The sequence below is a fragment of the Mytilinidion resinicola genome, assembly GCF_010093595.1.
Source record: "Mytilinidion resinicola strain CBS 304.34 unplaced genomic scaffold BDZ99scaffold_31, whole genome shotgun sequence".
NCBI lineage: Eukaryota > Fungi > Ascomycota > Dothideomycetes > Mytilinidiales > Mytilinidiaceae > Mytilinidion > Mytilinidion resinicola.
In genome coordinates this window covers 261,106-285,036 of record NW_022985467.1, presented here as the reverse complement: position 1 = coordinate 285,036, position 23,931 = coordinate 261,106, and the positions used below count along the sequence as shown (strand labels likewise).

Here is a 23,931-nt window from a genome sequence, read left to right as displayed (position 1 = left end):
CGAAGTCATTACATTCACTTCTCAAAAGCTTCAGCACCAGGAGCTCACTCAGACATCGTCAAGCCGGTTGCAATAACGACGGCGGTCTATCCCAAAATATATACTCATAATGTATGGTCCAGATTCAGAGGGTGAAGTTAGGTGTCAAGATCTCAGACCTAATTTGAAGCGTTGAAATTCTTACATTTACTTTTCAAAAGCTTCGACGCCTGGAGCTCTCTCAAACATCGTCAAGCCGGTGGCATTGACAAGACATGACTCTGTTAAAACACACCGTACGGTGGATTCTTCGAATATTGTGCGCAAAACGTATTCGACAGAGCTGCGGCTCGATTCGGAGAGTTGTGCTTTTGACATCCTACCTTGAAAGCCGTTAATAGCTGGGGCTAACTTAGACGTTGTTAAGCCGGTGGCAGTAACAATACACGTCTCTGCTAAAATACACCGTGCGGCGAATTCTTCGAATCCTGTGTGTGAAACGTGTTCAACCAATCTGCTTAAGCATCTACTTGTAGCTAGGGCCACCTCAGACGCTGTCAAGCTGGTGGCATTAGCGATATATCTCTGTAATTAATCACATTGTAAGGCATAATTGCATGTAAAACATATTCAACAAATTTACGGCTTAATTTGCGATGTTGCGTTTTTGACATCCTACTTTAAAAGCTATTCATAGCCGGGGCTACCTCAGACATTGTTAAGCGGGGGGCAAAATCAATGTGTACCGCTGATAAAACGTATCGTACAGCGTACGACTCGAACTTTGTAGGCAAAACGTGAATGATTGTTCCGCGGGCTAATTTGCGGTTGCGTTTTTGACATCCTACTTTGATAGCTCTTTATAGCTGGGGCCACCTCAGACGTTGTTAAGCGGGTAGCATAATTGATACATGTCTTTAATAAAACGCATCATACGGCATACTATTTGAGTTTCGTAGGCAAAACGTGATTGATTGATCTGCGCGCTGATTTGCGGTGTTGCGTTTCTGACATCCTACTTTGACAGCTATTCGTAGCTGGGGCTACCTCAGACGGTATCTAGCTGGCAGAAATCGTGGTAGGAATGTGGCCTCATTTAGCGTGTTCCCTAATTTCTATAAGAAGAATTGGTTGCAGAAGGCATGTCCTGATTTGTGATGTAATGATTGTTACATTCATAGTCGAAAAACTTCGACAGCCCGGACCGCTTCAGACAGTGTCAAGCCGGCGTCAATCAAGGTAGGTATTTACCTAGAAATTGAGAACATAGTCACGTTATCAAGAAAACGTCACGTTTAGATTAACGAAAGGAGGACAGAGTTTGATTCACGTCCATCCGAGCCCGGAATGGACAATAGTTATCAACCACTGGGGTACCCCCAAGCCCATTATCCAAACGCCAAAACACCCAAAAATCAGTCCAGAAAAGCGGGCAGAAGACCCCACCAGCTAAATCGCACCCAATATCAGCCCGAATTTCCAAGGGGTAGACCCTTTAGCGGACACCTCAACTACTTAGCCACCCAGACACTACCGCTCCAAGAGCTCTCTACATCCCAGCATGTCCACCCCTCCATGAACAGGGAGCCTTCACATCGGCACGCTCCCTCCCCCCTCATGTAGCCAGTCTGACCTGCATGCTCTGGGTCCATGTGAATCAGCCCATCTTTCACAGCGTGTTGAATCCACTCAACCCATCCAGCTGCCACGGCAATATTGCAGGGGTCCTGCCTCTGCTTCACGAGCTCGATCTTCTCCCTCTGGAACTCCGCCTTCCAAATCTTCATGGCGTCGGGTAGGATTTTCTCGATGCGCACGGCCGCGTAGGGCGTCAGGTCCTCAGCCGGAGCCAGCAAAAGGCGGCCGACAGTGACGTCCAGTTTGTGTATGATGTCGCGCAACAGGGCGTGAGAGCCTCCCCACGGACAAAGTTCCTTCGCATAGCGATTGAGGACGGCAATGTCGGACGCAGGGAGAAGCGGTTTGGAGCATGCAGTCGACGCGACGCGCAGGTACGTGAGCGGGATCGGGCTGATTTTCGGATAGACGAGCTCTTGGTCGAGTCTGGGAAGCTGTCGGAGCAGATCGCGGGGATTGAGGACGGCGGCTTCGCGTGGGGGGAGTCCAGCTGTGGCAGCGAGGCTCAAATGATCGTCAACGGTTCGATAAGTTGGAGGGCGGCTGTCAGGGGTGGGCTCCGAAGAGGGCAAATCTCGAGATTCGAGCACGCGCAGGGTCTCGGAGTGATGGCGGAGGTGACCGGTCGGTGCCACGGAGCGGGCAAAGTCGATCGCGGTGGGCTGAGCTTCGGTGACGATTGGATCGGGGTTGCGCATTCTAGACTGGTGTGGAGTCCCTGCAGGTGATACGTCAACAACTGGCGCTATGGAGATGTGGTTGCGGGATTGACATAGGAGAGATCTTACCTTCAAACGGCAGTTCATCGACGGCTGCCTGCATGAAGCGGTCGTTCTCGTACTGGCCGGGGAATAGCTGGCCAATCGCTGCCTGTACGTGCCGGTTGGTGAAGTATCTATTTGCGGTTCTCCTATTGGCAGTAGCCCGCGCGTGGTTGCCACCATACGAGAGATCGTCACGTTCTGCCACGGGCACAGTAGTCCCAAGGGCCAAGGCGCCTCTCATGTGCGGAGGCGTGGCCTGAATACTCCCGCGGCTAACCGTCTGTGGGGGGGTTTTAGGGGCGTCCGTTGGCTGTGGCATTAGTAGGAGGTGAATAGAGCACGCAAAGGGAGTGGAGGAGTGGAGGGAGGCATGACGATACCATGATGGATCTTGTTAGGGTCGCGAGCTCAGGAGATGAAGCTGCAGACGAAGATAGACCAGATCTTGTGACTATGCGCTGATGAACGTTAAGTGGTTGAAGAGAGACGAGAGTTGACTGATAGATGACCGAGCCGCTCGCTTAGTCACTCCAATTCGGCTAGTCCGACGTTAGGCGAGCGATGTTGCGATGTTGGTGAAAAAGTCAGCCTTGGCATTCGTCAAGCTCTTAGAGAAGACATGTTCCGCGCATGTGACAGCCTAAAGTTGAGTCCTTGACTCAAGATTAGCCCGGTATATTTGAAGAATGCTTTGGGACTCGCCGAAGAGGCCTCGATGATCGATTGGATTCTTGCACGTACGCTGAAATGACCGGCCATCAAATGGATTAAGGCTGATCGGATTACTGATCGTGATGCTTAGTAGCCTAAATTAGAATTGAAGGTTAGGGAGCGCCAGCAAGCTCTTACAAGAGGGGTTGAAATGGATTGTGACCCTAAATATCTTCCACCTACTTGAACTCCTGACATCTTTCTCCCTGATTTTGTCTTTCGCTTTCTCTCTATGCCGTCTTACCAATTTATGTGGTGCTCCATTTCGTTTTTGAACTATCCAGTATGATCTAACCTTAGGGTTTTGGAAAACCAGTAAACTCGCTGGGCCATCTCAGACAGCGGTGTAGAGCTAGCTGCACACAAAACGACATCTTGGACTCCTGGCGCTCGCACCTTCGATTCGCACCAATATAAAGCCAATCATGTCATCTAGGCGAGAGCTCTACCAGGCTGAGGAGGATGTTTTTCCCTGGAAGCTGCAGGGTTTGCGCAGCTCTTGCTCAAAAATTGGACGCTACTTCTCTACGCCCCCTTCCACCTCATTACAATTACCTCGCAGCTCGTCCTCGATCCCCACAACAACAACATCGGTGTATTCGGTAACACGCTTTTCGCGCCTATCGCTACCGCAATTATCGAATTCTTATTCTGTCTTGACTGGACTAGAGCGTGAGACATCACTTCACACAACTGAGACCGACCAAAGCTAATCTACTAGACGAATTCTTCCATACCAGCAAAAACTTGACGATGTCGCCTGTATCTTACGGCACCTGGTGGGATATATATGAAGTAGAGGGCAGAGATGCCGATGAAGATCCCCGTCCTGGGGATAGGTTCTACGAACGCCCCCAGTCGCCGCCGCCTGAAGGCTGGGCCCATGAACCGGAGGCGACGCGGTATGATGATGGCTATGGCTCCAGCGATCCTAATCACACCGGCGACATACCCCTCCGGCCTATGGGTGGCTATGGCTCCAGCGATCCTGACCACACCGGCGCGGGATCCCTCCGACCCATGAACGACAATAGGACAGAAGGCGGAGAGACCGCTGACCCCATGAAAGCTCCGCTCTCAGTGGATGAGGCAACCGGAGCGAGCAATCAACCCGATCCGTCGATGGATGGCGATATCTCCAGCGGACCTTTCCCCACCCCTCTCCAACCGATCGATAGCAATTTTCCCGTCGGTTCTTTCAGCACCGGCGGCGCACTCCTTCAGGCGATGGATAGTAACGAGACAGAAGGCAGAGAGACCATTGGGCCCGCGGAAGCTCCACCGTTATTAGACAAGGCGAGGGCAACCGGAGCGAGCTCTCACCCCGGAGAGGGACTTAAGAAACGTAAGAGAGGGAGCAGAGGCGGAGAGACCGGTGACCTCGCGGAAGCTCCACCGTTATTAGACAAGGCTAGGGCAACCGGAGCGAGTACTCACCCCGGAGAGGGACTTAAGAACCGTAAGAGAGGGAGCAGAGGCGGAAGGAAGAGTCGGCGCAGTGGAGGCAGCCAGAAAGAGGACACAGACACATCCCCAGTGCCCGAGCTAACTTTGACGCTTATCCGTTGTCCAACCCCCGTTCAAGACCAGAATGGATTAAAGACCAAATCAAAGTTCTGGGGATGGGTTCGTTTCGTCTGCTGCTGTGGATGGGTTCGTTCCATGTGCGGTGGATGTGGAAGACGCCACTCAGGTTGATCCCATCTTGCGTCTTCTCAAGCCTCTTTTGTTCTAGAATGAATGCTCGTTGATTTCTGTGCACACATTGGATGCTGCTTGGGTGTCTTGAGGAGTTCTCCTAAATTCGTACTGTGTCCATTTAAACTGCTTGAAATATCGCCTAGCCATCCCAGACAATGGCAGAAAGGTGGACCAGGTTCACCGTTGCTCCAATGGAGTTCAACTTGGAATTTTCCCGCGTTCTTTCTATCCCTCATCGTAATCCGACGACAGACATAAATGAGTTTGAGCAAACCCGAAACATTCCGGCAAACGCGTTGAAAATTGAATCAACGACGGTAGATCATGTCTTCAAGATCATTCTCTTTCAATCAAAACCTACTGGCGCATTTCTCGATGATCGACTAGATGAATGCATTTCGCTCCTAGCTTCTAAATCTATCACTCTATGGAGATGTTCTAGTGGGTTGTAGATACCTCCCGTAATGTCAACTCCTTTCTGGAAGAAGCCTCCGGTTTTACTTCAAGATGTAGCGAAACCAGTATGAATGTCGCCCAATTGTCTCTTCTAGCTTTCTTCCAAATAGCCCACCACTGCAAATCAAAAAGAGACACCACTCACCAAAACCTGTTTCAAAACCCCCCCCCCCAATACAACCTTTGGGGATTGGTAAATATTCAAGCAACATATAATGCCTCCAATTACAGGGAGCACCTCTAGTAGACAACAAGACAATGCTGGCGGCCCGAACGGTACCCAACCAACGCCAGCAACGACGGCTCCGGCCCATCCCATCCCTCCTTCCCATGATGACGACACATCTATGCTGAGCAACACTGACGTTGGCACCTATCGTGGTCCAGGCAATTTCAAGCCCGTAAGTAAACTCATTCCTTGCTCCTGTAGTCGTCGACATGCTGATAAATTCCTACAACGGGAAGATTCCAATTCTGAGACGGAGACGGAGACCGATGACTCAGTCGAAACAGCCATCTCACGCACATCAGATCGTGAGGAGACTCCACCAAACGATTCCATGGAGGACATCTGTGTACAAATGCTGGACATGTCAAGACTTTGTGTAGATACAACACACTCTACCATGCATCAAGACGAGCCTTGCCTCCGACATTGTTCTCAGGAGGTCGCAGAACAGTTGTTCAGCTAGGCTCCATCGGAAGCCACGCACCTCAAAGGGGATATTTTCTTGCGCCTTGGGAGGATTATGTATTTCGAGCAGAAGGATGCGGAGGTATGGGAAGAGGCGGCTCCGTCTATGGCCAGGGTTGCCGCAAGACTCGTCACGTATCTTGAGAACCATCGACATGAAGACCATCATCAAGAAGGGGATCGCACCGTGGTCCAGCGAGTCAATTGGGCGAGGTGGGCGGCGAAGGCGGCGCAGGATGGGATCTTTCATGAGTGGACGGAGAAGTGCGGGTCCATCGCGGACCAGGTGAAGAGCTTTGCTACCTAGTGGGCAAGTGAGGCTGACTTCATCCTAGAAGATCTATTGAGGTATGCTGTTCAGAACAGGATACTTCAGTGGTAAATTTTCTACTTGACTGCAGTCAGCTTCGATAAAGGCTTGGGGATGCCCGGGGCGTATCCCCTACTTATCCAATTTCGGCAGAATACGATGGGTTATGCATATTCAATCTAATTTATTTGAAATAACTTCGCGACAGAGCAATTCTGTTCTGGGCATGCCAGCCCTCTGTGAGTATTGTTATTTCTTATTTGAGTTTACAATTTCTAGGTCCCAATCTCTCATTGTGACGATGTCCCGAGCGGCATCGGATTATCATTCGCGTAGGATCGATGGAGGAGATGTACAATCGATGCTCCTCACAGCGGTGTTTTAGGGATGAAAACAGTGTCTTCGCCATGTTTTGTCTCGCCGCACGCAGATGTGCTCTACTACTGCCTGGGTTGTTCAAGGTTATGCTCAGAACTCAAATCCATTGATCACAGCTGCAGATTTGTTCTTATCCATGAGCTTGACAAGGCAGGGAACAGCTGGTACCACGAGATCCCAGGTTCGAGGTGCTCTCATGCTGTGAGAATCCGTCCCAAGGTGGATTGTGGGGCTTGAGTACGTCACTGTTGATAGAATCTTAGAGTGAAGGCTGGCAAGGCGCTAGTAAATTCGACTTCTGCACGACCTATTTAACCTCTTCCTTCCTCGCTCCTGGCTTCCTTTCTGCATCCTCTTCTCACACGTTCAGGTGTGCTCTTCTCCTCGCAGAGTCTCCTCTCTTTTCTCCTTCGGAGGTGGCACAGTCGATTGGTATGGCCACCACGAGCTCAGTGGCGATGGAGGAGCCCGGGCATCTTCTCGCACCTTCAGGTGCGCTCTTTTCCTTACAGCTTCTCGCGCCCCTCATGTGCGCTCTTTTCCCTCGCAGCTTTTTCCCTCTTTTCTCTTCGGAGGTGGCATAGTCGACTGGTATGGCCATCACGAGCCCAGTGGCGATGGTGGGGCCCGGGCAGGTTCTTGCACCGCATTTTTCATTGAGCCTCTCACCTTGTGTGGGAACTTGAAGAAGAACGCAATCAATTCGTCTACCATCTGTCGAAACCTTTGTCGTATCGCTCATGCGTGCATAGTCCTATCGATGTTGTTGTGATCTTGCTCCTAGCAACGCCCAACGCCCATCAAAACAACGAGAATGAAGCCAAACTTCGTCGCCTGGTTGACTTGCCGTATGCCTCTTCTCCAGGGTATAGGACAGACTCGACGCTCTACATAGCCTTTTTCTCAACCCCTCTTGCAGGTTCGCCCTTGTCCGCATACCCATCCAAGACTTTCTCCACGCTGAAACCATGAGCTATGTTGCTGCCTACCTCCATATAAGCAGGGGACCCGACTTTCAATACCCTAATTACAAACACGGTCTGGCGGAGCGTAAATCCAAGCCCTTGCTAGTACATTCAGATTATAGCGTCCTTTGACGTCCATTCCCCGATGATGAGGACTGACGAATCCGCTGGCGTTGAGGACTTGCGCGCCGAGCCGCAACGAGATTATCATCCTGAAGCTTCCGAGCTGTCGACGACACTGGTCATATACCTCCGTTCGAGTTTCCAGAGCAGAGCAAGCAGGATGAGTAGGGGAACGAAGAGAAAGAAGGACCTGAATATCATGAACTAACGGCGGCCTTCTAGGAATAGTCCGCTCCTCGCAATCCTATTTTCGACGCGAAGCCTCTCTGGCTACCTCAGAATCGCTATTTCGAGCGCCCATCGTTATTCCCGGGGATCGCCGCCTTTACGTCTATGGGCCACGCTCTCGCCGAGTGCCCGTGAAGCTTTCCGCTGATGAGAGCGCATCGGCGGTGTCCCAGAACCAACTGTCCCCACATATGCTACTGGAACAAGGGCTGAGGAGACGGCGATTTGGCAGTCGTATCGCCCTTATGCTGGGATCCGTGGCGTAGCTGGCGGCGACGACGCTGACGCGCCTGGCCATTAGCTCCAAGGACTGAAGAAGATGAGCGGGAGGATAAAAGCTGGCCAACGAAGAGAAACAAAGGTGCCTGCTTACGCTACCAAGAGCGCCCAGCGTAGACAAGGGATACTAAGTGAAAGGAAAGCGGCAGAAAGCGTGAAGGTAGGCCACATTGGCCATTAACCTGCAAGTTCATCTCATATTCAAGCTGACGCCCGCCAGCGTCCTCGTGAAATTCCTCCCTATCCATGTTCAAGCATCGCCAGGCGTGCGCACCGTGCCTTATAGCGCTGTGCACGTTACCCTTGGACAGATCTTACCCTCGTCTTTCTACCCAGCGCCGTATCAACGCCCTTATCGAGGAGATGGGCGGCCACGATGGGAAGGTTGGGCAGTGGGGCATCAGCGTAGGCCTCGACGAGGATAAATTCCCCGGATTGGATGCACATGAGAGGGTTGAGGGCAAGATGCCATGGTCACGCAAAGATCGCTGAGCGCAGGGCGAGGGTGGTATCGGAGCCCGGTCTAGATACTAAAGCTGTCTTTTTACTTTAGTTTTAGCCAGGCGGTACACTAATGCTAAATAAGGCGGTATCTGTGACATATCCAACAGGCTTCTCTTGTATATAGAATTAATGCGTATACCCATTATCTACAGAGTATCCTACAGTACTACAACTGCTAGCTCCCTTACCCGATTCTTAGCTGACTAGGCAGAATCCTCCCAAACGAGCAAAGTCAGCAAATGATCCCGAATAAAGATAGAAATACTTACCAGAAAAAAGGGATACCCTCAGTACTATCCTCCTGGCATATCGCAGCAGGGGCCTCGCACCGCCTCTCGACATTATTGAAGTAACCTTATAGGGAGCAAAGCTGAAATGTAAGTCCATTTCCTCCTTCAAAACTTACTGTGCCTTCAGCGGCTCTTGAGGTACTTTGGTACGGTGCGCCGGACCCGTGGGACTTCCACTAACATCACAGCCGGTTTCGGTCCGGGACCTTGGTCCTACTTTTACGTTGTGGGGTGTTTATGCACTGCTCTAGCATCCGGGGTCGATGGCCAGGGCGAATTGGCTACGGCTCAGGCTAGAGACAGACCCCCAAGCCAACGTACCGTTGGGGATCTTCCAACATCTTCGCAATGATGCTGGTGGGTCCAGGGGTTGGTCGAGGTAAGGAAAGGAGGGAGAGAGGAGGGGTAGAGAGAGAGGATCGAGAGGGAAGCGGTTGGCCTGCTAACAGAGTTGGGGTTACGTGGAGTAGAAGGCGTGTGGGTGTATGCTTACGTAGATCCTTAGAGCGTTATGCCGTCATTCTCCTTGTGTATCGCCGCAGTAGCCTCACATTACAAAGAAAAGAAAGGCGTGGGGTTGGAGGGTGCGGGGGAGGAGGGGTTCAAGTAGTCGAAAGATTTTGCCTCCGAAAAGTCACCATCCTAGCTGCCTTGCGCGCACACGACCCAGCAACCTCTCCCTAGTTACTCGGCGAATGCCTCTGGCTGTTGGCTCGAGGCCTCCTTTTGATTCATCTTAAATAGTCTCACAGCTGCCCTTTATAAGGCCAATTTGAAGAAGACAGATACCCATGTTCCGATGTTCCGAGATAAACTGATGTGATGAATGACGGTTGTCTCCGGCAATAATTGAACTGAGACATTTTCTTTGAGCTACGTTGACGAGTCTGAAGTCTATAACAGATATGCACCGATATTCCCAGGGGTTGCACGACATCATCGTCAAAGATGGTAATCAAGATTAGGAACTGCGAGACTAAAGAAAGGAAACAAAGTGTTAGGAAGGCTTCAGTCTCCGGCTTAAGGCCAGAAAACCAATGCCTTCCGCCTTGCCAAGTGCAAAATGGATCCACCAAGAACTGATCTGAATCGGCTGCTCCAGAGGGTATGAGCCAATGTGCAAAATGACAACCCCACACGCCCCCGTCCCCTCGAGTTCGTAGAGGAGGATCGGGATTGGCGCCTGAAAAGTCGATCAGTTCTTAGTGACCTGCTTAAGGAAATTCACCCCTTCTCCCCCGCCCCGACCACCCAGAGGGAAATGATCTGAATCGGCTGCTCCAAAGGGTATGAATCAATGTGCAAAACAAAAACCCTATACGCCCCTGTCCCCCCGAGTTCGCAGAGGAGGATCGGGATTGGCGCATGAAAAGCCGATCACTCACCTAAAAATGTGGAAAAACACCGTGAGAAGCCTGGAGAAAGGATTCGAGGTGGACGGCCTGGTCCTTTTATACATAAGGATACCTGAACATGCCAAGGATTAGTAGCCCGCGAACTAATCTGAAGCTACCCTCTGCGCGGGCAGCTATTGGCAAAGAGCGACGGGGAAGGGTATGGAAAAATGGCTACCCTAGAGGGCGTAATTGGCACGCCCCGGGACTCAGGTTGCAGCACTACAACCTAGGATCAACAACTCATATGCTAGAAAGCTACTCCGAACAGCAGCTGTAGAGAACCCAGCTGAGATCTCAGCTGTGGAGAACCCAGCTGAAAGCTCAGCTGTGCAGTGTTCAGCTGAACTTACTAGCGCGCCACCCAGGGGTGGCCCCCTTCCTTCCCCTAGTATATATACAACTAGCTAGACGTCTATAGAAATCAGAGTTCACATCAATTTTAACCTGAGTCCGGGCTCCCCCAGGAGCTTCACGTGCATCTGCTGACCAGTTTTTCCACAGCGAAGGAGCATCATTGCATCGACGAATCTTTCTTAGTATCTGATATAGTTTGTATCTTTGGGATCGGCTCGGGCAGCATGTGTAGGTGGCGAAGATATCCAGCGTAAGGAAGGATTTTCAGCAAGGTCTCGCGTGAAGATGGTTGGTAGTATCAAAGTATAACGATTACTATCATACACGCTCTGGTGAAGGATACCATCAGTGCTTTTGCCATGGCAATTGGCAAAATATCAAGTCCAAAAGCAATCAAAATTGAAGAGAGAGACTTCAGTCTCCAGCACAAGGCCAGAAAACTAATGCCCCCGGGTTGGTCCAAAAGTTGCAAGGGCGGGACATATGTCGCAAGGGGGGAGAGTGGTCAGCCAATTGTAGGGACTGCCCCGATGGAGCTGCTGCCCTGAAGAGCAACAGCCACCACTCTCCTTGAGAGAAAGAGAAAGAGAAAAACAAGCCTGTGTTAGCAGTCCTCTATCTGTTTCTGCCACTCTGCCGCCATGGCTCTTAAATACGTAGCGGTGCTCCTAACCTCCAACACCCGGGGCCGGCGAGGGAGCGAGTAGGTCCTCCTAGGCGAAACCCCGTGGCCATCATGTCCGGGGTCGACATCTTCGGGGAGTGGATTGCCCGAGCCTAAGGGCTGGCCACCTACCGTTGGAATCCAGGGAGGGTGGTGTTAATGAAAGGAAGGAAGTCCAGGACCAGGAATGGAGCCGTTTATATATGCAAGCGAGAGAGGGAATGTCTTGGCTAGACGTACCACGTGACTTGTTCGATTTCGAGTGAATGAGACTCTTACGCACATGGTAGATGGCAGATTGCTGTCGCAAATGAGGCTGCCATTGGTGGCCACAGAGCTCTCGTGACGTCACCGCTTCCGAAATGGCACTCGTTTTCGTGGTTTCTGTTGGATTATGACAATCACCTACAGCAATCACTGCCGGCAGCAAACAGGGCGCTTCCATGTACATAATTTCGCGTTCTGTCAATATTCAGATGCTACGGCCTGCAAACCAACAGTTTCCCCTCGAAAAAGCATAGGAAACTCTAGGAATCTTCAGCTTCAGTTGTGATGAACAGCATTGATAAGTGATGAAGACGTTAAGAATTCTAACAGATAATGCACAGCAGTGGTCTCACACCAGAACAACATCCAGTGAAGTGGAGAGAGATTACCAACATCATCTATACGTTACAGTGAAGATCATCATTAATCTTTTCAACATGAAAAAAAACTCCAGAAAAGCACCAGAGCCGAACGAAATATAGTTGAAAGTGAATGAAGGCTTCAGTCTCCAGCACAAGGCTAGACAACCAATGCCCTCCGCCTTGCCAAATTGCAGAATCGATCCACCAAGAACCTTTCAGTCCTAGGTGACCTGCCCAAGGAAATCTTGAAACACGAAAGAGGAATATGCTCAATCAGCCCGCACTAAGGATACCATGGTACAGAGGATATGATCAAAGTGCGAACCTTAATCCCCAAGGGCCCCCGACTCCCGTTTAATCTAGGAGTCTAGGTGCCCTTGGAGTTGAACACTCCCTCAAGCGTGTTTCTAAACACCGTGAGAAGCCTGGAGAAAGAGTTTGGGGTGGGCGAGCTGGTCCTTTTATACCTGAGGAGACCAGAGCTTGCCAAGGATTAGTCAGCCTGCGAGCCAATGAAAGGCTTCGCTCTGCGCGGGACTGCTCCAGGCAACAGCGCGGATTCTGCGGCCTGGAAGGTCATGGAAGGTCATGGAAAGCTTCTCGGCTGCTTGGAAGCTCCGACTCTCCGACTAGAGCTCCGACTTTTCTTAGAGTCTCACGTGCTGCTGCTCACATGATCGTCTTGCCAACAGTGAACGAAGTCGCCCCGACTACAGTCCGCAAAACACGATTAGACATGCCCCAGACCGCTTCCTGATTTGCCTGATATATAACATGGCCGCACGTATGTTCCACTTTCCTCTCCAGCACACCGTAGATTGTAACTAAACGCGTACTTCTAGCAATGACGAAGCACAGTGAACTCTACTGTTCTGAAACGGCACGATAACACGCTCCCAGCGCAAAGACAAACCTCTCAGTTCGGCCGATCGAAAACCCGGGGACCAAGGCCAACAGGGCCCGGTAACGTCAACGAATACTACAGCTGTCCAGCCAGTCCGCGGCTTGCAGGCTTGTGGCGTATGCAGAAACGTCCGCCGTGTTTTCAAAGATCATTCAGCTAGACAGTGTCCATTCAAGACTCGAAAGCAACGGAATCGCACAAGACAACGCATGAATCCTGGCACGAGTCGGAGAGAGAGAGATCAGCGAAGGAACAAGGAGCGTCATGCAGCTCAGTCGGAAAAAGAGGAGACGAATGATCAACTTCAACCATTGCATCTTCTGCCCATCAGAGCAAAACAACCAGAAGGGTCGTTGGGAGAAGATGCCAACGACGTTCCACATGAAAGTCAGGATGAGGACAACGGACGGGTGGATGTTGGGGCTCGCGAAGAAGAATACAAACAGGGTGTAGAAATGGCTAAGAACTACAAGGAACAACAATATCAAGAGGTTTGATTCATGCCATCTTGGTATGACTGCCTCAGGGCTTCAAAAGGTTCTGGGTTTTTAAATTTCTCCGGCGAGCTGTTCGGGAAACCTCTCCACAAGTTGGATGACTAGTGGAGCATGACGGGACATGCCTCCGTTATATAATATTCTCTCTTCAACTTTCAGCTGCTTTGCGCATGTGATAGAACTTGATTCCCTGTGATGCTACCCGACAACTTCGGCACGGTTGCTTCGTGGAATGCTTGGCATCCAAGTGACGATATCTACATGCACAAGGAGCTCACCGTAAGATATTTATTTCTAAGCCCAAGACCGTATGCCGTAATTTCGCAATCGCTTTACATTTTGATAGTGCCGAGCTAGAGTTAATACCAGTGGAGAGTGCCAAATTATCCCCTTCACTACGAAGCATGTTCACGCCGTCTTTTAGCGTTTTCTCATGTCACATATAACCTCAATGAATGATCTAAGGCGTTCGCATTATTCTCATCTCGAACTCAAGTCATAGCCTCCAGGTTCGTTGGATATTCCACCATTGTGCAAATCATTCGAAGGTGAATGGATTAGGGTTGGAAACGCCAACGATGGCTAGGCATACACACCTAGCCTTCTAGACAGTTCTGTCGTCGACTTACTAAACGCCTTGCTAAATCATCACCACCCTCACATAGCTCTCGACCGTCCACCTGAAATTATTGCCTGCTCATCACCGTGCCCATGGCTTACAACAGAATTGACTTAGCGTCCATCGTGCACCACGTATTTCTCCCGCCGAAATTACCCCCAGAGGCTGAACGCTACCCCGCCAACAGCGAGTTACTCCGAAAATTTCTTCGCTCACTTGATAATTACCATGAGTCCGTCCAGCTCCAGGAGCGCTCGGCCTGGGCGTCATGCGTTAGGATGATACAGGTTTTGCTAGACTTGCAGTATTCCGGCAGAACGTTCAATGCCAAAAGTTTGATTCTCAAACTCACGTCTTTGAGTGTCGGAGGCAAGTCGGTGCTACCCAGGTATTCTTCCAAGCTGCTAACTTTTACTAGATTCCCTAGCTCTCCATCTCCGAGAGCAAAACGCTGCTGCCTTAATCAAGAAGAATCAGGACGAGACCACGTTCTCCTTCTTCGAGTTATCCCCGTCAACCGAACGCGTCATGGCTTGCAAAACTCGACTACGACGTAGCTTCCCTGAAGCGTCAGACAGTATTGCCAACGCTGTCGTCGCTGATCCAGCTTTCCATGAGCCTTTCGCAGAAATGATGGTAGATCTAGACGAGAAAGTGCCGCCTCAAGCGGAACCAAAAACTCGCAAGGCAAATCAGGAAGTTCGGGAAATCCGACAGTCTGTGAATCCGTTCCTGGCCACGAACCACCTGCCTGGCATCTTACGGGCGATCGGAAAGGCAGCGCCTATCAATCGTATTGTGAAGCATACACGAGACGACGTCCCATGGAAGAATGCTGCTTCACCGTGGCGCAGATCGCCTCTTTGGCTTCTATTGCGCGTGGCTATCCAATTAACCTTGGCCCAGTCAGATCTCAAGAAATCAACCTACCACTATAAATCCTTTATGTTGTTCTTCATGAACGACGTTTTAGGATCGGCCATTAAAGAATCCTTACCAACTGAGACTCTATTCATCATGAAGACGAAGATTAGTCGGCGCGTCTTGAAAATGGGTCAACCGATTTCGAATAGCTTACAAGCAGGCATCCACTCAGCGCAAAACATTCTCGAAAGCAGGTGGAACAGCTTGCAAAGGGACAGAGACCTACACAAAATTTGGACGCCTTGGACAAGCTCGAATTGGAAGCCCTTGACTCATGAACAGACTACCTTGTCTCTACCTTCCCTCAAACCGTACGTTGAATCTCGTTCGTTAAGGCAACAACAACCATCGATCGGAAAAGACTCCAAACCTCGTAGTATACCTCGCGTGTGCCAATCCAAGAACCAGTTTCCGGACATTACGAAGTTTTCTACATTTGGGTTGTATGATAAAGACAATAAAAACGTCGTGCTTGCAGACGTGGAAGAATGGGTCAGGACGTTCCTCTTGTTATGGGTTCAGGAAAATATGAGCCTTCGGAAGTCAACTCGTAACATTGCAGATCTACTGAAGATTTACTGCGAAGAAGCATTATCCGCTTACCACGACGATCCCGTCATGATATCAACCATGTTTTTGACGGCCATGGAGTTGTGGATCGCGTTGGACATGTGCGCTCTCGAGCAACGCCCGGTTCTCTCGAAGTACGCGCCGGGATTTCCACCAGCCCTCTTAGAGCCGCTTCTCCTGCCCAGCAAGCACCAGATGGAACGTCTATGTTCAGTGGAGCGCTACCTATCCCAGCGGGACGGAACCGACGGCAAAAGCAGCCCGGTACACTTTCTTGACGTCGGCCCTCGAAGCCTGGCCGTACAAGTCTACGACACATCGACGAAACACCAGGAGCTCTATGATGCCATAGTGAAGGCCGCAGAAATTGCCCGAGACAAAAAGCTAGTACAGTTGGACACGCAACTTGCTAAGCACGAAGCCGTTTCCTCCCAGCTAGCCAGCGCAACTTGTTCGAAGGAATTGGTCTCCAACCAGGAGAACCATGATCAGATGTCTTGTACAAAGTGCTCTTTGGATAAGGAAATCAAGACACTATCGAGGATAGCAGTACACGAATGGCCCCTGCCCGCAGATGAGGTACAGGCTAAGCTGGTGGTGTTCGAGTTAATGGTCCCTGACGAGATTGAACAATGGAGAAGCACGACCTATTGGCTACAAACGGAGGTTTTTGCCCGTCCCACGGTGGTCGCCGAGATTCCGGAGGAGCTATTTTACCTCCATGATTTTGAGGGACTAGCTGGGCGTGGCAATATTAACAAAGAGCAAAGACTACAGCTTGCATCCACGGCAAAAGCCTTTGTTTTCGCTCACTATAAGGACGTGGAAATCCAATACGCTAACAAAAGCAGTGTGTTCGTAAATCACGCCATGAAGTACGGGATTTTCGACTCAATACGAAGCAAACTGCCCATCATGGCCGTTGAGAGATGCGATATCCGTTCGCGATGTGCTTTCCAGATCTCGGAGGGCCTCTACAGCACTCTGAGTGACACGCTCGAGTCAACGCTACATACCGTGAACGAGGTGTTATCCAGACAGTCACAGTGCTCTGCGTCTTTGAACACCGACGAGTTCTATGCGTTTGGAGCTCTGCGAGCAGGCCACCGCATCCAATGGCTCAATATAGCTAACGAGCTTGTTTCTCAAGTCCTATCGTTTGGTCGACAAGAAGTATGTGATTTGGTGCTCCAGGCTTGTTGGCAGGCTGGGCCGGCAGAAGTCGGCAACTCCAACCTTATTCTTAGGGAATCTCACCAGGTGCTTCAAGGGGGCCACGTGAGTATCGAAATACTATCAGGACTGGAGGACTGTTTTTCCAACATTGAAAAGAATTGGGAAGGCACGACTGCAGCCCGGCTCTTCGCAGCACTTGCAGCACGCCTTCTTTCTCTCAATACTCGCCCGGAGATTCAGACGCAGTGTTTCGCTTTCCTCCGCAGAGTCCGTAATGCTCTCCTGATTTGGATGAGGAAAATTTGCGAGAAGGTCCAAGGAAGTCAAACGGAGGCCGAGCGCACAGATCTCCGAGAGCGATTGTTAGAAGCAGCTTTAGTTGCTCATTCTACCTTTCAAGTAGACGAATATCACGTTGAAAAACTGTTAACCTCTCAAGAAGACGTGGCTCATTACCTGGCAATCATAATCTCGATTCGAGAGAACTATCCAGCGGCGGAGAGCGATATCCCGTGCCCCCTCCGTCTACTGTTACAAGAGTCTTCCAGGCTGTGTCATAGACTTGAAACCGTGGTCAGACGCTTGGTTTTGGACGATCATTCAAGCCTAGACCTTGCTATAGGGAGCGTGTGGGATAATTATCCAGCCGGCGGTGTATGGAAGTCCGTCGATGCGCTAAACGAACGGTGGCTTTCAAGGAAAATACTTCCTGGAGCTGCCTGTGTATCCAGAGACGTCTATTTTAACGTACTGACTGGAGAAGTTCTTGTCAACGGTCGGCCTATCTCCAGACTTCCTTCGAATTTTGAATCGCACGCAACTTTCAAGAGGCTGTTCCAGGGTAGGATATTGTATGTATCTCCATCAGGAATGGATGGTATGGACTTCAAGATCCGAAGCCTAGTTCATGGCCAGCATATTCACCTTGGAATGCACGACTCGGAATTAATCGTTCGAGCATACCAGGACGATGGTCGCGCACATCCGAATGATGGGTCATATCTAGAGCTCGTTCCGATAGATGCTCTCGGAAGAGATGTCCCTAAAACCTTCGTCGATGAATATGTGCATTGGCTTCATTCGAACTCACTGGTGTTACAATTCCGTCCTCTGTTGTCCCCTTGGATACCGCCGCGGCAGCCGTGGCAGATCCGCCTGAACCGTGAAGACGCTGTCAACCACCAGGATTTGTATAGGTTGAGAAAGGGATACATGGCGCTCATGGAATCCACAGGCCTCACTGGACGCGCGATCACCTCGTTGCTCTCTCCGTTGGAGAACGAGGAACATATTCACATTATGATCCACGAAACAACATCGGCTATTTCGGTCCAACTCCCACGACTTAACCTGGATTTTGTTCTGGGGGTAGACCTGTTGTCTCTGGAGTCCAAACAATTTCGAGGCATGCGCGTTGATCCGAACCAAGCGGTGGGCACTATGACAGGTCTTAAGAACAAGCTTGTTCTTAGCACACTGGACAATGCCGAGCGGTGCATGGTCGTCCCTTTTGGGACCGTCAGATTCGCCAAAAACGGTGATCACGTCCATGTTACCATCGACACCGGTGCAGAGCCTCAAGTCCCGTACTATGTCTACCAGGTTGATGAGGTACTTGGAAGGTTGACTGGAGATAACAGCCTGAAGAGTAATCTTTACATGATCTATCTCCACGCGGTTACCTCTTATTGCCTGCCAGATAACTTGACTGGGAAAACTGGAACAGAGACAGCTCTGGATGGCATTCGTAGTGCCTCGGTTCGATCGCATGGGACACTTTCCCCTGATGATCTCAGCCTCCTTTCTTCAATCGCACATCTAACACCACAACGAACGTGGTATCCGAAAGGCAGAAAGACCATGCAGTGTACGAATTGGGCCAATCTTCCTTCACTCTCCCAGCATAGCGGGTTTTACGGGGAGGTTCAAAAGGTTATCCGACATTATCGAAAGTTTGACGTGTTCCGGGAGCATATCCCATCGAGTCCAGCATCAGAGGCGCCTCTAGTAGAGGAGCTTCTTCAGAGAGCCATCATTCGCGATTCCGTCTGGCGCCTTGATGGCTATGGAGCTGAATTCTACACCACTCAGTTCGACGAAGAGTACGTGGATCGAGATGGTAATTTTGACACCCAGCGCGAGCTTCGTGCATACTCGGCCGCCAAGTTGGCGTCCAGTTGGGAAATTGAACAAAACTCAAACTTTGACTTGTGGTCGATCATACAGAAAAATTTCCATCATCCTGTAGACCAGGAAACCCAAGTCAAGTTAATTGATCGTTTGGGATATGACCCAACTTGGCTTAAACCGGCATCTGAGTTCCTACCGGAGTGTTTCCTCTCTCTTCATCGACGCCTGAAATCTGCAGACGAGACAAAGGATAAGTATAGGCTGATGTTCTTGGCTGCTACGCTGGTGGCCTGTGAAGAAAATACTGAGGAGCTCGTCAAAGCCCTCATCGGGTTTGTGACGAACTCACAAGTACGACAGTTACCACCGATTCCAAGTTTGTACCGGTCTTTCGATCTTTGCAAGGGTTTCGAGCCAACGGTTGAGCTGATTGAGCCGATAGCTGAGCGGCACTCGCTCTCGCGTGACCGATGCTTAGAGAGTAAAATAAAACCGCTGCCTAACGAGACCAAGAAACAGGTCAAAAAGCGTCGTCAAGACCAGTTCAAAGCCAACGTGTCTATCCAAGCTAGGTCGTTTGCGGAGCTGGTAGTTGGGCAGTTCAATCAGGCATTCAACAAGGACTCCGCACTTGACGTACCACACGATGGCAATGCGATTAGGACCTACATCAACGTCGAAGCTGCCGTTGTCGAAACCAAGCAGTTGTTTATGCAACATACTCAGAATGTGAAGTTTCGGCGGTATATCGAGAACGCGACTCGTATTACCAGTCAAACCCTTCCCGTGGCGATCAAACACGAGGAGCGCAAACCTCGAAGCAACGGCGTTGAGAACACACCGCAATCAGGATTCATCAAGCTTAGCAAACTTTTCCAAATGCGAGCCCCAAGCATCGAAGAGTCTCCAACAGTCGTCGACTTTCGTAAATGGTTGCGAGATCAACCCTTGAAGGGAAAAGATAACGTAGAAGCCTTGCTCCAGCGGCTCGATATGGGGGAGAAGGATGTAATTGAACAGAGTTACGTCCAAGATCTTCGAAAGAGCTTGAAGGCCTTAAAGGATTCCAAGCCCCTCCCAGGCCTCAGCCTCTCTTTGGATGGCTTACATGATGCTATCGAGGCACATGTAAAGCTTTGCGAGCAACGGTCTAATGCTATTTACGTCCAAATCTGCGATGCCTTGAGGGACGCAATCGAAGAATCACATGCCTTTGACGTCCTTGGCGAGCTCACGCCGCGAACATCTCCTTTGTCGTTACTACACAACCTCACTTTTCAAAAGCTAGCTAGCGTGTCGGTTCAGTGGAAGATTACTCTGGTGCAGTATGGCGTCGCACTAAGCGACCTTCAACGCGCGCGCCGGTTACGCACAGCATTCAAATATCGCCAAGGAAACCCAGTAGCGCTTCTGAAGGAACTAACTAATGCTGGCCACGATAATTGGGATCCCGTTAAGAACCCAGATTGGCTGCTTCTTGAGTTAGAGAACAACATCATCATCCGCAGTGAGCAGGTGCAAACCGGCCACGCCATGATTGACCCAGAGGATCTCAAGAACACTATTCTGCAACTCAATATGGGTGCTGGCAAATCTTCTGTCATCGTTCCTATCGTTGCAGCCGCTCTTGCCAATGGGCGAAGATTGACGAGGGTTGTGGTGCTGAAGCAATTAGCTCCTGAGATGCACCGCACGCTCATAGCGAAATGCAGCGGCATGCTGAACCGTCCTATCTATCTCATGCCATTTTCGCGTTCTCTGAAGATCTCGAAGAAGCAAGCCGATGGAATTTTGGCGTTGTATGAGGAGTGCATGGCCGCGGGTGGCATTCTCCTCACCCAGCCTGAGCATATTCTTTCGGCAAGACTGATGGGATACGAGAAAATCGTGTCAGAGCGTTCGGAAAAGAAAAACGCCGCTCAAAAGTTGATCAGGATGCAGCACTGGCTGAGCCAGCACGCCCGCGACATTCTCGATGAGAGTGATGAGCTTTTAAGTCCGGTGTTTGAGCTCGTATATACCATTGGTGGCGAACAATTAATTGACTGGAGCCCCGAGAGGTGGTGTTTCATCCAAAAAGTCTTAGGGCGGCTCTCCGTACTGGCCGCTGAGACTAAAAGCATCCACCCAGAGGGCATTCGCATGGAGAATAAGCACAATCCCGGGAGCTTTCCGCATATACAGGTTCTTCTGACAGATGCCAGCGAGATGATCTTGAAGAATCTAGCTAATGAATTCTGCACGGAATGGTCGAAAGACTTCGCACTCCCGGATGACACTCGGAAAGAGCTATATTTGTTCCTCACAACCTTCATAATACAGGAGAAGGATGTTGCGAATCTGCATGAGATGAGAGAGAAACGCAAAATAGGGGACCACGTGTGGAACACTATGCTCATTCTTCGTGGATTGATAGCAGGCGGCACGATGAAGTTCGCATTTCAAGACAAGCGCTGGCGGGTCCATTACGGCCTCGACCTGACTCGATCCCGCCTGGCGGTGCCCTTCAGAGCGAAGGATGTACCATCTTCGCGGGCTGAATACAGCCATCCTGATTTAGCAATCGTCCTAACATGTCTGTGCTATTACTATAAAGGCTTCTCCAATGACGAACTAACGAAGACGCTTCGCCATTTGAAGCGCAGCGACAACTCACAGCACACGTATGAAGGGTGGCTTGCGAAAGCTAAAGACATGCCATCGTCTTTCCGCAACATTCAAAGCGTAAATCTCCAGGACACGGCGGTCTGCGACGGCGAGGTGTTCCCTCATTTACGATTCACGAAAGCCGTGATAGACTACTACTTGGCCAATTTGGTGTTTTCTGCCCAGATGCGGGAATTCCCTTTCAAGCTTTCGGCGTCCGGCTGGGACATCGCCCAGGTCAGGACAAACCCTACTACAGGGTTCAGCGGGACCAAGGACTCCAAGCATACTCTGCCATCGACCATCAAGCAGGCAGAGCTGGACGCGCAGTTGCATACCAACGCAACCGTGCTGAATGATCTACTAGGCGCTAAAAACACGTATCAAGACATTCCCCACAACCAAGATCAGAGCCTCAACGCTGACGTTCTGCTAACAATGGTGATCGGCCAAAGCCCGCCCGTGCGAGTCATCCTCGACGTAGGAGCACAAGTGCTCGACCTTCGAAATCAGGACGTTGCGCAGTTGTGGTTGGACAAGACGACGAATGAGGATGCGAAAGCTGTCATTTTCGTAACAGAGCAAGATTCAATCGCAGTTCTTGATCGTGCTGGCACCTTGGAGGCGCTCGCAGTCTCCCCATGGCTACGCCAAATGGATCAATGCTTTGTCTACCTTGACCAAGCTCATACTCGAGGCACGGATCTTAAGCTCCCAATCAACTACAGAGCGGCAGTGACTCTTGGCCCTCTTTTGACCAAAGATCGTCTGGTTCAGGCGTGTATGCGGATGAGAAACCTTGGCAAAGGCCAGTCCGTGGTTGCTTGTGCTTCTAAGGAGATCGAGAAGCAAATCAAGAATTCCTGCAACAAGGAACTGGACGACAAGATCACCATGCTCGATGTTGTTGAGTGGTGTATTCGAAACACTTGCATACAAATTCGAAAGGAACTGCCAATGTGGGCCCAGCAGGGCGAACGTTACACGCTCCAACAGAACAAGCTTAACATGGCGCCTGCAGGTGTTACCAGTACACTAGCAAAGTCGGTGGTAGAGGAACTGAAAGAAAGAGAAGCGCAGACCTTGGATATGCGATATGGAATCAATTCTCCTAGTTTGCACCAAGCGTTGCGATTCCATCTCCCGCAAGACAACGCACAACAGTCCCATGTTGTTGCGGACAATACCCCAGCGTCGATATCGAAGAAAGTCAAGCTGTCCAAAGATACGGAAGCAATCGCTTCTAGATGTCAGGAGTTCAACATCAACCCGTACGAAGGCCCGGCATTACAAGAGGAGCACGAACGCGAGTTATGTCCAGAAAACGAACGTGAGCAACAAGTGGAGCGACCACGTCCGATGAAGCCGTTCTTACACGTCACCCACGTCGCGATCAAGGCGTTTGCTCAGACCGGTCAATGGGGCGACTTGAAAAGCGAAGCCGTACTCCCCGCATTTCGCACCCTAAAAGCCACAAGTGCTGGCAAATATCTCCAACCGAACGAGTGGCCTCAAGATCTCCTGGTGTCCAGAGACTTTGCCCAAACCGTGCAAAACCCAGGGGGGCAGGTGGTCGACGCCTACCTTAAGCCAGTCAATTGGGTACTCAGCCGACAAACCGATAACGGAACGTCGCTCAAACAGTGGGAAGTTGTGATAATCAGCCCTGCAGAAGCCAACGAGCTGCTCCCAATCATCATGGAGCACAAGATCGTTACACTTCACGTTTACTCGCCGCGCACTCGGCAGTCAATGCGGTCGCTCGACAACTTATCGTTTTGTGTCATTCCACAAGTTGAAGTCAAAGCTGTCCCAAGCCTGCTGGTCACACAGCTGAATCTGTTTGCGGGGCAGCTGTATCAAAACGACGACGAAGCAAACAAGATATTGTGCGAGTTCTTGGGCCTTTGGCATGGGGATTTATTGGCAGAAAGTGACGGTTTCATGAAGAAGAATTACAGGCATACTCTGGGTATTGATGGGAGCTGTCCCTTCACTGTCTCGCCTAGGAACTTCGTAAAAGAGTGGCTGAGCGTCCGTAGGAAAGGTCATAGTTACGAAAGGACGCACATGGGTGCACTGGTGGTATTGGGAAGGGCGCTGACTGGAAGCGACTTTGAGTCTTAGGGGAAGGCGGAGAGATTGAGGGAGTTGGCGACTTGAGATTGACGTTGTGTTCATCGGCATGTGTCCATCGGGTTGCTTGATTTCGAGATGTTGAAGCAAATACGAACGCTCAGACCTTGTAGTTGACGGCACTGCGTGGAGTTACATAGTAGCCGAATAGACTTTCACCCTAACGTCCTGTAAGGCCACAGAAAACATTCCTGAAGAATCCCCTCGCCTCTTACCCTACAGCCCAAATAACACCCTACCGCAACCTCCCACCCTTACCTGTGCC

General features: G+C 50.6%; 5 protein-coding genes across 5 annotated transcripts; 3 read left to right on the top strand and 2 right to left on the bottom strand.

The window, feature by feature from the left end:
- Positions 1-1,490: 1,490 nt before the first annotated feature.
- On the bottom strand, positions 1,491-2,700 carry BDZ99DRAFT_550948 (uncharacterized protein; the record flags this gene model as incomplete). Its single annotated transcript, XM_033727001.1, has 2 exons — positions 1,491-2,335; positions 2,406-2,700. 2 exons carry the CDS (start codon positions 2,698-2,700, stop codon positions 1,491-1,493), a joined length of 1,140 nt encoding a protein of 379 aa, XP_033569583.1.
- Positions 2,701-3,845: 1,145 nt separating this feature from the next.
- Positions 3,846-6,233, top strand: BDZ99DRAFT_482752 (uncharacterized protein; the record flags this gene model as incomplete). The annotated part of the gene is made up of 5 exons (XM_033722520.1): positions 3,846-4,718; positions 4,937-5,110; positions 5,236-5,314; positions 5,481-5,650; positions 5,886-6,233. 5 exons carry the CDS (start codon positions 3,846-3,848, stop codon positions 6,231-6,233), a joined length of 1,644 nt encoding a protein of 547 aa, XP_033569582.1.
- Positions 6,234-11,375: 5,142 nt separating this feature from the next.
- On the bottom strand, positions 11,376-12,005 carry BDZ99DRAFT_550946 (uncharacterized protein; the record flags this gene model as incomplete). The annotated part of the gene is made up of 2 exons (XM_033727000.1): positions 11,676-12,005; positions 11,376-11,563 (listed from the first exon to the last, which is right to left on the bottom strand). The coding sequence occupies exons 1-2, from the start codon at positions 11,884-11,886 to the stop codon at positions 11,376-11,378; spliced, it is 399 nt and encodes a 132-aa protein (XP_033569581.1). The 5' UTR covers positions 11,887-12,005.
- An 833-nt stretch (positions 12,006-12,838) lies between these two features.
- On the top strand, positions 12,839-13,465 carry BDZ99DRAFT_482750 (uncharacterized protein; the record flags this gene model as incomplete). Its single annotated transcript, XM_033722519.1, has 2 exons — positions 12,839-12,848; positions 12,972-13,465. 2 exons carry the CDS (start codon positions 12,839-12,841, stop codon positions 13,463-13,465), a joined length of 504 nt encoding a protein of 167 aa, XP_033569580.1.
- Positions 13,466-14,176: 711 nt separating this feature from the next.
- BDZ99DRAFT_401210 (uncharacterized protein) lies at positions 14,177-23,657 on the top strand (the record flags this gene model as incomplete). The annotated part of the gene is made up of 4 exons (XM_033716215.1): positions 14,177-14,444; positions 14,503-19,084; positions 19,262-22,703; positions 22,746-23,657. 4 exons carry the CDS (start codon positions 14,177-14,179, stop codon positions 23,655-23,657), a joined length of 9,204 nt encoding a protein of 3,067 aa, XP_033569579.1.
- Positions 23,658-23,931: the final 274 nt, after the last annotated feature.